At 45.3% G+C, this 15,135-nt stretch overlaps 1 protein-coding gene across 1 annotated transcript in view; it reads left to right on the top strand.

The window, feature by feature from the left end:
• The window catches only part of HOMER1 (homer scaffold protein 1), a 170,141-nt gene that overhangs the window by 137,559 nt on the left and 17,447 nt on the right, over positions 1 to 15,135 (top strand). Inside the window, exon 6 of the mRNA XM_075066994.1 lies at positions 1,242 to 1,398. Within this exon, the coding sequence (XP_074923095.1) occupies positions 1,242 to 1,398 (157 nt within the window). The remainder of the gene's footprint in view (positions 1 to 1,241; positions 1,399 to 15,135) is intronic.

The raw sequence follows: 15,135 nt of genomic DNA on the forward strand, positions 1-15,135 counted from the left end.
GCTGCAATCGTTATACCTCAGGCAGAGCAGGAGTACAGCCAGCACTGCAGCCAGGGAGATGCAGCGCTATATGTGCCTTGCAAGTGTGGACGGTGAGTAAGTTGCAGCGCTGTAAACCCACCACCAGCGCTACAACTCTCCAGTGTAGCCAAGCCCTGAATCTCCACCTAGGATAATAAGACTAAAAGGAACCTTTATTTCTATCTTGTCCTTATTGCAGGTAGTATTTATCTGCATAATATTTCTTGGTGCAGGAAAAAATAATTCTTTAAAAGTAGCTAAAGTCATAGTAATTAATTTTATGGTTGTTTAGATTTGGTCATCAGACTCCACACATGATTTTTTTTATCTTGTAATGAAATCTGAGAAGTAATCACTGAGACATTTTACTATGTTAACTGAGGCCTCGTCTTTTATCGTATTTAACACTTAAAGAAAAGGTTACAGAAACATGCATGATTTTCATACTGTTGACAACAGTGTTACCTACATAGAAGTGTACCTGATTTTTATTATCTACAGATGACAGGAAAGCAGAATTGCAGCATTAGAAATAGGGATGCATATTTATGGAAATATATTAATTCCCCATAAAATTATTCTCAAGGAGGTCCAGGATGGACTTCCGAGGAGGAGAAGCTTCCCAGTAAATTCAGGATGTTTGAATGTATGTTTGAGTATATTCTTCAGGTTTGATTTACTCCTTTACTAGAGATATCGTAATTAGGCTGACTAAACTGTAGCTCCAAACCACTGTATTAATTCTCTGAAATCAATATGGTGCGTGAATTTTTTTTTAAATATACTTCAAAAATTTATAGCTAAAAAAAATCAGTTACATATGAAGCATATATATTTAAATCATTAGGATGGAATTATGTTGAATACATTTTTTAAATCATATGCAGTTGCTTTTAGAAAGCAGTCCTGGGCTTCAGCATCTATTTGCAATAGGATAAAGTGGACTTGGAAGGTTTTTTATAATTATACTTTTCTATGGTGGAATCTATTTTAAGTGTGTTGAGAATTTTAACTTTGAACTGTTTGAGCAACTAAACCAGCATGGATACGTTTCTCATTTGAGCTTTCAATGGAGTGAGATTTTTTAATTAGTCCCGTTGATTTTCTGTATTTTGAATGTTTTCTGAAAGACAGCACTTTAGCGTTGAAGAGACCAAAAAAAAAAAAGTGATGCTTTCGTGATTTGCATTATTATGATTGTTCTTATTCTCTGTTTGTAGTTCAACAATCAGCAAGCACTGGGAGGCAGAACTGGCCACACTTAAGGGTAACAATGCCAAGCTCACAGCAGCTCTGCTGGAGTCCACTGCCAATGTAAAACAATGGAAACAACAGCTTGCTGCATATCAGGAGGAAGCAGAACGTCTACATAAGCGGGTGAGTCTAGACAAATAGCTAAGGTCTTTGAAATCCATAAGACTGAGGAGCTAATGAATATATATTTGATTATTTTGAAGTAAATCAAACATACAGTGTAGTGATCGCTCAAGAGACTATCTTTTCATATTGCAGTTTCCAAACTGCACCCAAGCAGGGTTTTGTGAGAGAGCGAGAGTGTGTGTGTGTGTGTGTGTATATATGTGTGTGTGAGAGAGAGAGCGCAATACACCTTAACATGTGCACTGACTTTTTTCACTGAATTTACTCAAAACCCCAGGGTGGAGCGAAGTATTCTGTAACATGAAGGGTTGTAAATTGTCATAAGAAATGTGAATATTTTTATATCACTTAAATGGTGCTGTAGAGGTGTGGCACCTTATAGACATGGGCAGTGGGTGACGATTCCCCTGGGGGAGTACAGCTCCCTGTCTACCTCTTCTGCCTGTGGTCCTGCCCACACTCTACCTCTGCCCACTAGCCACATCCCTCCTCTCCTTCCACTCTCATTGCTCCCTCCTCCCACTGGAGCTCCACAATTCCCTGACCCCTGATTTCCCTGCATTGGCCCATCCTCCATGCTGTGCACCCACTTCCCCTGCCCCCCATCCCATCCTGCCCCCTGCATCTCCCTTTGCCCGGCTGTTGCCCCCTCATGCATCCTTGTTTCTCCTTCAATCCCCTCTTGCTCACACCCCCGAACAGCTGATAAATGGATTTTCCCAGCAAAAGGTACACTGGGCTGCCCTGCTTCAGAGCACACAGAGTGCAATATAAGCTCCATAAATGGAGGAGGTCAAGAATACATCTTTCAAAAGTAGCAGCAACTTTTCATTTAGCTTCAGAGCAAGGGGGTTTGGTGGAGGAAATAACGGTTCATCAGCAAAATTCTGGTATCTAGGAGTGGGAAGGAAAATCTCTTCAATCAGAAGTCTCCTCCTTCACATAACCCAGGGGTACGCAACCTATGGCACATGTGCCAAAGACGGCACGCAAGTTGATTTTCAGTGACACTCACACTGCCCGGGTCCTGGCCAGCGGTCCAGGGAGGTCTTTATTTTAATTTAATTTTAAATTAAGCTTCTTAAACGTTTTTAAAACCTTATTTACTTTACATACAACAATAGTTTAGTTATATATTATAGACATATAGAAAGAGATCTTCTAAAAATGTTAAAATGCATTATTGGCACATGAAACCTTAAATCAGAGTGAATAAATGAAGACTTGGCACACCATTTCTGAAAGGTTGCCAACCCTGGACCTAACCCAATAAAGCCACTCTCCTAATAGACCGCGGTGGGGGGGGTAAAACTGTGTTAGAAAGGAACATTATACTGCTCAAGATTCACCTCTCCAGCTGCTGCCCGTGCTCCAGGCTCCCCAGCAGCAGCCCCAGGGCTCAGGGACCTTGCAAGGAGCGTGGGACCCAGAGTCACTGCAGCAGTAAGTCCAGTTGCTGGGATGCAGGGAGTCCAGCCATTCTTCCTAGCCGGCTCCTTCTGGGTCATAACAAGGAGCCAATTCCATTGCACTGCAGTCCCACAGCCCCAGACCCTGCCTCTTGGCGGCTCCACATTCCCTGGGCATGGGCAGCTTCTCCCCGCATTAAGGGGGCATAGTACACAGAGGCCATTGTACTTCTATAGAAAGGTGTCCAGATACTGGGGAGAGGAGAGGAGGGACCAGCAGTGGGGGTTAAGGGGGAGGAGAGAAGCAGCTAGGCAGCAGCGGGCTGCTTGGAGCTGCCTCTGAGCTTTGATATGTGCTGCTATTCAGATTCCTAGGCATCTCAGGAGGCAGTATCTGATACTCAGCTTCCTGGGTTCATCAGTAATCTCCCTGGATTCCGAAGAGGTTGCTGATAAACCCAGGAAGCTGAGTAACACATACTGCCTCCTCAGCCACCTCAGAAACTGCATGGCACATGATAAAAACTTCCTCCAGTGGAAGCCCAGACATGGAAACCTCAGTGCTCAGCATCCACAATGAGGAGGTGGAAACTGAGAAGACTGGAGAAAAGAGTAGTCAAGTCAGAAGCAGGGTTTGGGGGCGTCCATGTTGCTCTTACCTGTCTATATTATCTTTTCCACAAAGCCTCCATCTGGAGATCCTTGAGCAGCTGCAACCAGGGGAGGGCCCAATAGCGAGATTGTAAAGGAAATGTAGTGCCAAGATGCCTGTGTTAGGGGTTCTTTGTGAGTAGCTGCAGAGGCCCAGTCCCTCCTGTGGATACCTGCGGTCTGCAAGGGAGGAGGTGGTGGTGAGGTAAATATTGGGATTGGGGGAGAATCTCAGGGAGGAGATCCTTGTGGATATTTCCTCCTCATAGTCTCCTTCTGAGGGTTTTGCTATGGGAAGTAGGGTGACCAGACAGCAAGTGTGAAAAATCAGGACGAGGTGGGGGGTAATAGGAGCCTATATAAGAAAAAGACCCAAAAATTAACATCAGGACATCTGGTCACCCTTATGGGAAGGGATGATGATCTGGGCCCTGGCGGCATCCTTAGACATGATGAGCTTGATTGTCCGCTGACATGGGGTTTCTGACACAGAAGGTGTTGGAGCTAATGGCAGAGCTGATCCGGGAAGAAATTCTCCAGTGGCATTCTCCAGGTGCTTTAGGTTCACTTTGTGTCAGTTCCACTATTTTCTGCAACAGATCTTACCTCCCACCCACCCAAATGCTATGCCTGACTTTCCACTGCTGTTAGGTCCATGAGCTTACATCTGTGGTGTAAGTTAAAGCTCCCTCCCCCGCCCTGCAACTTTTATGTGCACCATACAGAGGCAGCTGAAAATCAGAGTCACAGCCAACCTCCTGACAGCCTCTTCTCTCCGCTGCACCTGAGCAAACTTGGGTTTATTAGAGAATCAAGCCCATCATGTCTCACTGAAGACCCAATCCTGCATACTCTTACACTACTATGCATAGACCTATATGCTCAGTAGTAAATATCCTCCTATGTAAGCAGTGCAGAAGGAATTTGACAGACTAGAGAATCTGGCCTGATATAGGGAGCTATGACAATACATGACAGAGGAATGAAGTTTACACAAAATTGAAGTAATGAAATGATCTGTTTTTGTAACATATCCATTGTGCTATTTCTCCTTTTTTCTTGTAATTATTTATATTTTAATATTATTTATTCTTTATATTAAGTTGGCACAGGAGTTTCACTCTGACCAGCCTGGAATGTGTTTCTGCACTTATGAAATCATATTTCCACTTTTGTGAATAAATTAAAAAGCAAAGGCAGCATCAGTACTTGGAGAAAGGAGCTGTGACTTGTTTAGTGATTTGTTTACAATTTTATTAATTTTTGTTACCTTAGAAAATATTGTGAAGGTGACCTCAGTTTAAAAACAAACCCATAAATTTCTTCCGTAAATGCCATCCTCTTGAGTATGCTGAAAGAAAAGCGCAACTGGAAAAGATAGGTGTTTTAGAAAAGTGGTTCTCAACCAGGGGCCAGGCACCCCCTGGGGGGGCCACCAAGCAGGACCAGCATTAGATTTGCTGGGGCCCAGGGCAGAAAGCTGAAGCCCCACCACGTGGGGCTGAAGTCTGACGCCCTGAGCTCTGCCGCCCAGGTCTGAAGCTGAAGCCTGAGCACCTTAGCTTCCTGGAGCCCCATGAGGCATGTGGCCTGAGCAGTTGCCCTGCTTGCTACCCCCTAATGCCAGCCCTGGCTTTTATATGCAGAAAAGCAGTTGTTGTGGCAGAGGTGAGCTGTGGAGTTTTTATACACCTCTACCTCAATATAACGCTGTCCTCGAGAGCCAAAAAATCTTACCGTGTTATAGGTGAAACTGCATTATATCAAACTTGCTTTGATCCGCCAGAGTGCACAGCCTCGGCCCCCCAACCCCCCTGCTTTACCACGTTGTATCTGACTTTGTATTATATCGGGTCCTGTTATATCAGGGTAGAGGTATAGTATGTTGGGGGGCACCTCAGAGAGAAAAAGGTTGAGAATCCCTGTTTTAGAAGGCAAATCCTTCCAGATTGGTGTTATAAACTGGCACGTGAATACCTATTGCCGTCCGTTCCATGGAATACGGTATGTTGAGTCTGCTTGTGTATATGTACAGGTTTCCTTTGCTACCTCTTTTAGTGAGCTACTCCCTTAGCTCTTGTAGACCTGTGTTTTTTGGGAATGTGAACATCAGTTGTAAGCATGATGCTCCAGTTATACAGCTGGCTGGTAGTTATGGTATGATGTCTATAGATATGTAGTCATAAATTATTACAGTGGAATCTCACCCAGTATGCTGTCGTCTTTGGGAATTCCTAAGCATGGGAGATAGACCTGACCCAATAAATCCAGCTCTCTAAGCAAATATATAGAGTTCTGGCATTTTTTAAAAAAAGATCAACACCAATATGCAGTCAGCATGATTGATGCAAAAGTGGATCAAATCAGGATCCAGGTTGTTAATCTAGACTGGTCCTGATCCTGCAAGGTTCTGAGCACTTTCAACACTTCCCTCAGCACTTTACAAGAATCAGTCAGTACCTTTTAGGGTCAGGTCCCATGTATGGAACTGGACAAGCTGTTAGATTTGGTAGTTAATTCAGCGACGTATTTTTTTAAAGCACAATTTTGACATCTCAGTTAGCTCTATCTATAAAAAAGATAGAAACTGGTGCTTAAATTTCTGCTGAAACATTGGAATAACAGACAAGGAGGCAATGTTTTAGCTACAGCATATGATGGCAAGCAGAGGTTAAGTGACTGTGCCTTTTTTGACAAATGGATTATCATTATATTAGTTGTTAAATCTGACTCTTTCTTCAGAGGGCAAGTAGATGAAACATGACCAAAAATCTGTCCATTAAGCTCCCAAGAAACATGCCATTTGGTCCCGAGAGAGCCCTGTCAAGAAAAGAGACTCCTGTAATGAATAGCCCTGATTTTTAGAAATATTCATATTAAGATAGATTTCAAGGGGAGGCAAAAACCCCAGTACAGGTTTTCATGTTAAAGGGTAGTTAAATGGGTTCTCTGTACACAAGATTTTTCTGTGAGAGCATCCTGCATGGGCGGTGTTTATATCTGTGCCTGTGTGTCTATCTGTGTTCTCTTGGGAAGCTCACACACCAATCAGATTGCCCTAGAAAACCACAAAAAAAACAGTGTAATAGTGAGAGGGAGAACCCTAGTGGATAATCAATCACATTTGTTACTGAGAAAGGAAAGAAACAAGAATGAATTGGAGTTTCCAGAAATAATTACTTGTTTTACATCTGTTTAATGATGTATAGTGTAGTTTTGAAAATCAAATTTTCTATGTAATTTGGTAAAACTGCATTATAATTTGTATTTTAGAAGTGTAAGATCATTTACTTTAATTGAATTACTTATTTAAGTAAAGTTAAGTAAGTGAGTATTTGCAGGATGGCGGCCTAAGTCCGCAAGCTGGGAGCTGTAGCAGACTGTTATCCTCTGAGGATCAAACACAGAAGCGACATATCACATGTACTGAACAATGGGCTACATACATACTATTATCTTGATCTTATTTTTTTGTATTTAGTCCTTCGCTATTGTTTTTGTTGCTAAAATTGTTACTGCTTGCCTTTTTCCTGTATATTTTTATATTTAACCAGAACCTTGATGTTGTATCTTTATAATTAGCATTCGTCTTTACAGTTCTATATAACCCTTCTTTCATGTTTTATTATTCTCATTAATCCTACCCTGTCTGTCTATCTTGCTGTAAAACATCTTATGTATGATATCAGCCCTTTTCTGCACTCTGCTGAAGGTGTTGACACCCTAAAACCCACATGCTCAGTTAGGCTACCAACAAGACTCTGTGTGCAGACACATTGCTCAGTGTCTGCCCTTCCAGACTGTGCTACCACTGAGCCCGTGGGGCCTTGGTTTGGATGCAGCCCTGTTTTACTGCTCCCCCTATATTTCCCCTTGTTGTATTTCTCCTTCATCCCTCTGTAAATAAATATTTCCCTTTCTTATATCCATTGTACTTTTCCTGTGGGTATGTGTGTTCGCTCTGGAGGGGGTTGGAACAGGTGCCCCTGGGGTGGAAGGGATTTCTCCTGCTGCATTCCTGCGCACGCCTTCTCTTGGCCAGAGCTGCCTGCAGAGCAGACTCCATCTTGGCCACGAAGGCGCTAAAGTTACACAACTAAGTATGTTGTTTGTTTATTTAAAGGTGCAGACAGTCAACATCTGAGTTTTTGTATTTAACTCTTTAGGGACTGTTGCTGAGTTTGTGACATGGTCACCCTGCTCCAAGCAGGCTGCCAGAACTTGTGGCCTAATGCAGGGAACACCTGCAGTACCACACTTGGCCACACACGAGGCACTGTGGAGCAGCCCCACCTATCCCAATTTGTGATTAGCATGGTTCTCCTTTCTGTAAAGGAGAACCATGGAGGAGACTGTGTAAAGGAGACTCCCGGCTCTGCAGCAGGGGCTTTTCCTGGACAACAGGAAGCCAACGAGACCACCCAGCAGCAAGCTGTGCTTCTCAAGCTACTGTAGAGGCAGCAGCCATAGCGGCAATGACAGTTGCAGGAGGCAATAAACGAGTGGATCACCAGCCGCTCCCATTCCAGAGTGACACTGTTGCGGTCAGGAACAGACCAAAATAGGACCTGATGATGATCTTGAGATACATGTTATGCTGTTCAGTGGGAAAAGACGACTAAGCTGCATGACTAACTCCTTTTCTGTCTGGGGAAGCTCAGACAAGTTACTGGGCCTTAAATGATGAAGCTACAAAGGACTATGATACCCTGAAAGCTGCCATCTTTGACTGACAAGGGGTATCAATGGAGACTTACCAGCACTGGTTCCAGATAGAAACTTTCTCCTGTGGGACACAACCCTGTTCCATGGCCCAGCAACTAAAGGATTGAGCCACCCAGTTGCTTCAGCTGGTTTCCAGCTCTCCAGTCGAGATTGTAGAGTCTGTAGTGCTCAGATAATATCTAGAGGTTTTGCAAACCACCACTCAAATCTACTGTATGCAGACATAACCCCAGCACCACTGAAGGTGCCATCCTATTCACAGAGGACTTTACGCTGTTAGGTTGGCCTGACCAGTGTGAGCCACCTAGGCCTATAGAAGCCTGGCCCCAACCTCCCGAGGAATCGACCTGAACTATCAGGAAAGGGCTGAGGGTTCTTGGAGAAGTCTCAGAAGGGGTACCCTCCTCATGGACCACAGAAGACACCCCACAACACCACCAAAAGAGCATCAGAGAGGAAGTACATAGAGTCACACCTGGGAGCGAGTCAGGGAACTTCCCCTAAACAAATGATCATCTGTTTCCACTGTGGAAAGCTGGGGTACATCAGTCACTCATGCGATTTCATAGAGTGTGGTTTCATGGAGTGCTAGGGTCTCTCAGGAAGAACAGATTAGAACTGTTGCTAAGGATTTGTAAATCCAGTAGTCCTAATAAACTCAAGGGGCTGGTCTACACTAGGGGAGGGGATCGATCTAAGATACGCAACTTCAGCTACGTGAATAGCGTAGCTGAAGTTGAAGTATCTTAGATCGAGTTACCTACCATCCTCACGGCGTGGGATCGACATCCGCAGCTTCCCCTGTTGACGTACCCAAGGTGCTTCTGAACCATAGTTTGGGAGATCTTACTGGATTCTGGAGAATAACAGGAGGATGATCCAGTGTATGTGACCTGGGTCCATGAGGATACTCATACCTACCCAGTAGCCTGGCGACATTTAAACATACTGGACCAACCAGAATGCTTCAGGTTGGTGTAACACGCAGTTTTCCCTGGGAAGTAACAATTGGGAGGGACTGGCAATGCTTCTCTTCGCTATTACTGCACCACTTAGAGAGCTCAGATGTCAGATCTGATCACCGTTTTGACATCTTCCCAATTGTGGGCTCCAACCTCTGCAATTGCAATTCAAGAAGACTCAGAAACAGAGACAACTTGTTTGATTGCAAACAGCCTTGACAGCTGACGAGATGGCTGGCAGCTCAGCAGAACAACCTCAGGATAACTCTCTCTTCCCAATGTCAACCCAGTGCTGTTAGCCAGTTCCTTTGATTTGGTCTGAGAAGAACAAGGAGGTGATACCCTTGGAGAGGCATACAGCTAGATTGTGGTGGTTAATGGAACCATCTCTCAGGAGATTTAAACCTCCCAATGTCCTTATTTCAAGTGGCAAAATGACTTACTCTATTGTGTGGAGAAGAACTTCTGCCCAGGTGAGGTATGCCACTATATCCTGGTGCTTTGAAACATTCAGAAAGAAATGCTACAGCTGGCACATGCAGTCCCTTCATTGCTCACTTGGGCAGAGACAAAACTCTAGAGAGGGTTCTGGGCAGATTTTATCAGCCAGGGGTCCACAAAGAAGTAGAGAATTTTTGTGAGGCTTGCCCTCAGTGCCCGCAGGTAACACCTAAAGGACACCTCTGGGATCTCCTGATTTCCTTCGTCTCATAAGTACACCATTGGAGCAGGGTATGAATGGACATAGTGTGACTATTGGGGGGAGGAAATGCTTTCCTGGGAGTGGACCAGCTATTACACTAGGTTCACGCCCCACTTCACAAACCTTGCAGCACCATTGAGAGACCTCACAAAGGCCACTGCACCCAGAGCAGTCCAGTGGACAACTGACTGTGATGAAGCCAATATCAAGATAAAGAGTATCCTATGTCAGCAGCCTGGACTTCAGAGTCTGGACATCTTCTCATTCCAGTTCTTACTGCAAATGGATGCTTCTGCAGTACATTTGGGAGCAGTGTCACAAAACTTTCAGGTTGTGGAGGATCTTATATGTAATTCAGAAGCTGCAGCCACTAGAGACTAGATTCTTCTTCATCAGACAAGAATGCCTGACCATCAAATAGGTTGTAGAGGAATTACATTGTTATCTTTTAGGGTCTCCCTTTGACCTAATAATGGACAATCCACCCTGTAAATGGTTGCAGGTGATGAAGGACACTAGTCGTTGTAAAAGCAGCAGAGAATCCTGTGGCACCTTATAGACTAACAGACATTTTCGAGCGTGAGCTTTCGTGGGTGAGTACCCATATCGTCAGACGCAGGTAGTGGAAATTTCCAGGGGTAGGTATATATATGCTAGCAAGCAAGCTAGAGATAACGAGGTTAGTTCAATCAGGGAGGATGGGGCCCTGTTCTAGCAGTAGAGGTGTGAAAACCAAGGGAGGAGGAAACTGGTTCTGTAATTGCAAGCCATTCACAGTCTTGTTTAATCCGAAGAGCTGATGTGTCAAATTTACAGATGAACTGAAAGCCAGCCAGGTTCTTTCTCTGGAGTCTGGTCCTGAAGTTTTTTTGCTGTAAAGACAGGATGGCCGACCTGGTCGTTGTGTGGCCAGGGAGGTTGAAGGCTCTCCTACAGGTTTTTGTATATTGCCATTCTGATATCTGATTTGTGCATTTACCATTTTTCCGTAGTGATGTCCAGTTTGGCCGATGTAGCAGTAGCAGAGGGCATTGCTAGGAATGATGCGTATAATACATTGGTGACTGTGCAAGGAAAGAAACATGATCGGTATGGCTGATCTGGTAGGTCCTTGATGGTGTCGCTGGTGTAAGATATGTGGGCAGGAGGCTGGCATCGGAGGTTGTTGCATGGATTTGGTTCCTGAGCTAGAATTGACTATGTACAGGTGTCAGGTTGCTGGTGAGAATACGTTTCGGTGGCAGTTGTCTGTGGGCAAGATGTGGCCGGCCAACCAGACCTGTGGAAAGCGTCGGGAATCATTGTCCAGGATGGTTGTAGATCTCTGATGATGCGTTGGAGGGGTTTTAGCTGGGGGCTGTATGTGATGGCCAGTGGAGTCCTGTTGGTTTCTTTCTTGGGTTTGTCTTGCAGTATTACTCAATGTCCTCGCATTACTCAATGTTATTTGGCACTGCAACCATATGCCTTTTGTGTGCAATACCAAGGTTCACAGTGCTAGAATGTAGGTTTCTTTTCCTAGTATTGTGTGGATATTCTAGAAGGAGGAGATTGGGCCCTTGGGATCGATCAGGCCTTCTCTAAACCCAGGTGTTGGCATCTTGACACTTCCCTCCCCACACACACATCCACACACAGAGTCAGGCTGGGCTACCAACAAGACTTAGTCCTCCAGAGCCCTAGAAGGGCAAGGAGGAGAACTGACCAATCAGGAACCAGCAGGCCAGTTAAGAATATTTCCCTGATTCTTCTCAGGGGCAGAGCTGGGTGAGACTGGGCAAAGACTCAATTCTGCCATGGGATCTCAATTAAGTCTTAGCGCAACTCATAAAGTTGCCTTTTGAGCCTTAGGCAGAGTGCTCTCTATTCTATTTGTCTATTAAAACTTCTTTATAATAGCTATAATTTCAGCTGGGCAAGTGAGCAAGTTACATACTCTTGTAGCTGGACCAATTTTCACCATTTTTCACAAATATAAGGGTGGTGCTTTGTCCTAGCCCAGTATTTTTACTTAGTATTGAAGTTTCATATTAATCAAACAGTACATTTTACCAGTTTTGCTCCTCACAGTCACAAGAGTGAATCTACCTTACATACTTTAGATGCTCAGAGAACCCTATCTTATTATCTAAATAAGACTAAGGAATTTCACAGGCTTCCTAAATCTCCTTTTTCCCTATGCAGACAGGCTGTCTTGGCACAAACAATATCTAAATGGGTTAGACAGTGTATTCAGGAACGCTATAGATTAGCAACTATTCTCACCTTGCTGGATTATATCACATTCTGCTAGAGCAATGGCTACATCCTTGGGATGTTTTAGACACGTGCCAGTTTGGAAGGTATGTAGGGCTGCCACTTGGAGCACTGTACATATTAGTTCTGTCACCTGGAGTAGACATTCAGTTTGGTAGAGTTGTACTTCAGTCCTTATTTAATTATGACACTGAGTTCCACCTCCCATTTATGGAGTACTGCTTTCCAAACTATACCGTGAGTGGAAATATAAAGAGGACATTCAAAGAAGAAATGAAGGTTATGTACAATCATCCAATGGAACTCATTGCCAGCGGATGTTGTGAAGGTCAAAATTATAACTGGGTTCAAAAAAGAATGAGATAAGTTCATGGAGGATAGGTATGTGACGTTGCACTCTATATGATTTTATGAAAGTATGCTGATGAGTATGAATATAACGTAAATGGAATATGCTTCAAGCAAAAGGTCTCTTGTAAGGTATCATTACAAAGCTTATAATCTACTGCGCGTGGTCATCCTATTTGTATAAATGTATCACTCTTGTATGTGAAACTAGAAATATAAAATATAACTCTGAGGGCCTATTGTAATTATGCAAAGTGTGGGCCATTAATAGTGGTTTGGAATCTTGATGGCTCCCATTAACCAGGACAATTGTCTGTACATGGCTTTGTTTTACTTGTAAGTCTTCCTGTATACATGTGTGCTGGCAAGTGGGTAATGAAGTCTTACAGTGACATGTGATCATGTCACCTGAACTGAAATCCAACTTTAACTTTGTGCTTTTCTATTTAGAAGTGAGGGGTGGGAACCCAGAGGGACAAAGGATTCCCACCTTATTCAAAAGATATATAAGTGGGTGAAGAGAAGAAAAGTGAGGTCTGCAATCATGAGAAATCCCCTAACTACCACCTGAGCTGGAACAAGGGCTGTACTAGGGAAAGGATTGTGCCCAGACTAGGAAAGCATCCAGTCTGTGAAAGAAACTTATTGAAACTTCTCTGAGGGTGAGATTTTATCTGTATTCAGTTTTATTACTGTATTAGATTCAGATTTGTGTGTTTTATTTTATTTTACTTGGTAATTCACTTTGTTCTGTCTGTTACTACTTGGAACCTCTTACATCCTACTTTCTGTATTTAATAAAATCACTTTTTTACTTATTTATTAACCCAGAGTATGTATTAATACCTGGAAGGGGGGGGCAAACAGTTGTGCATCTCTCTCTATCAGTGTTCTAGAGGGCGAATAATTCATGAGTTTATCCTGTATCAGCCTTATACAGGGTAAAATGGATTTATTTGGGGTTTGGACTCCATTGAGAGTTGGGCATCTGAGTGTTAAAGACAGGAACACTTCTGTAAGCTGCTTTCAGCTAAGCCTGCAGCTTTGGGGCATGTGGTTCAGACCCTGGGTCTGTGTTGGACGACACTTCGTGTCTGGCTCAACAAGAACAGGGTCTGGAGTCCAGGCTTGCAGGAAAGCAGGAAAGAAAGTAGTTCTTTTGAGTCCTTGCTCATATCCATTCCAGTAGGTGTACCGGCGCGCGCGTAGCACGTATCGTCGAAAATTTTACCCTAGCAAACTAATCAGGCGGGCCAGCAGGATCGTACCCCTAAGAGTGGCGCCACTATGGCGGGTGATATATACCCTGCGGCCCACCCGTTTCCTACCAGTTCCTTCTACCCGCAGTGTCGCGTTAGTTGGAATCTGCTGGAAGCGGCATAGCTGCCTCACACATCCCTTTGCTTCTCTGTATCTACGTTCACTGTTCTAGTTTAGTTTAGTCATAGTTACTGTAGCAATACTGTAGTTGTAAGTTATAGTTCAGAGTTAGAGTTAAGTTGTGTATATATTTATACTTCGAGTGTATCTGTAGGAGGCTCTAGCCCTATTCCACGCCGGCCACGGCTGATGCTGGTTCGCCGGGATTCAAAGGCATCTCGACTTGATAAGAAGCCGATGCCACAGTGATCCCCACAGACGCCATGCCTGAAAGATGCCTGGGGGAAATCCATATCTCAGATAAGTGCCCGCATCTGTAAATCTTTCCGTCCGCGAAATGAAAGGGAGCGAGGCCAGCGCCTCAGAGAATGCTCCTTAAGGAAGCGACACTTCACACCCGGCGCCTTCAGCATGCGCGAGCGCGGCTCCGGCACCGATCCCTCCCAGCACCCACGAAACGCACCGGCACAGCCTTCTCTGGCACCCGCTCCCGGGAGAGGGCCCTCACACGTCCTTCAACCCCGCTAAGCGGCCCCCGATAAGGAGCCACCCGCTGCTTGACGCCGGCCGTGCTGCCTTTGTGCCAAGGGGCTTCCGTTGACCTCCGGCACCAGCGGGTCTGTCGATGTCCGATCCCTCCCACTCCCTGCCAAGATTCTGGGTAGAGCTGATACCCTCTTGTCCACGCCCGAGACTTTCTCGGTCGCACGGGACCCCTGATTGCTCTAACCTGAGCCTCGGCTGCCCCAGACCCCGGCCCTCCCGGTGCGGGTTGTGCTCTCCAAGGCAAGCCATACCCCAATTGAGGACACCACCGTCGCCAGATTCCTCCGACCACCGGCGACCGCCTCAGATCTGGCACCACGATCGGATCCCCTCGCATTCCGGATCCCGAGGGAGGTCTTCTCGCGAATGCCGCTCGCAGTCCCGGCAAGCACTCTCCTAGGCGGCACAGGTCGTACTCGCGGCACCCGGTCCATCAGTCGCGCCGAATCCAGATACTCCCGCACCAATCCGGTCCAGCCACCGCGTACGGCAGGCTTGCGACTCCAGGAGCCGCTCACGGCACCAAGGCAAGGTCCAGATCCCGGTCGATCACCGGCACTGCGCTGGTCGCAGGTCCCGGTGGCCGCGGTCGACTCTCACGGCACTGATCTCGGCACCGCGAGGTCGTACGCCATCAGGGCGCTGGATTCGCTCATCCTCCTTCGACCCCACCATGGCCCTCGACAAGGCCTATATCCTCCCGGACTGAACACATCTATTTTTGACTCTGAAAGACCTGCCGCTATTTTTCCGG

This window comes from Chelonoidis abingdonii, chromosome 6 (assembly GCF_003597395.2).
Source record: "Chelonoidis abingdonii isolate Lonesome George chromosome 6, CheloAbing_2.0, whole genome shotgun sequence".
Classification (NCBI taxonomy): domain Eukaryota; kingdom Metazoa; phylum Chordata; order Testudines; family Testudinidae; genus Chelonoidis; species Chelonoidis abingdonii.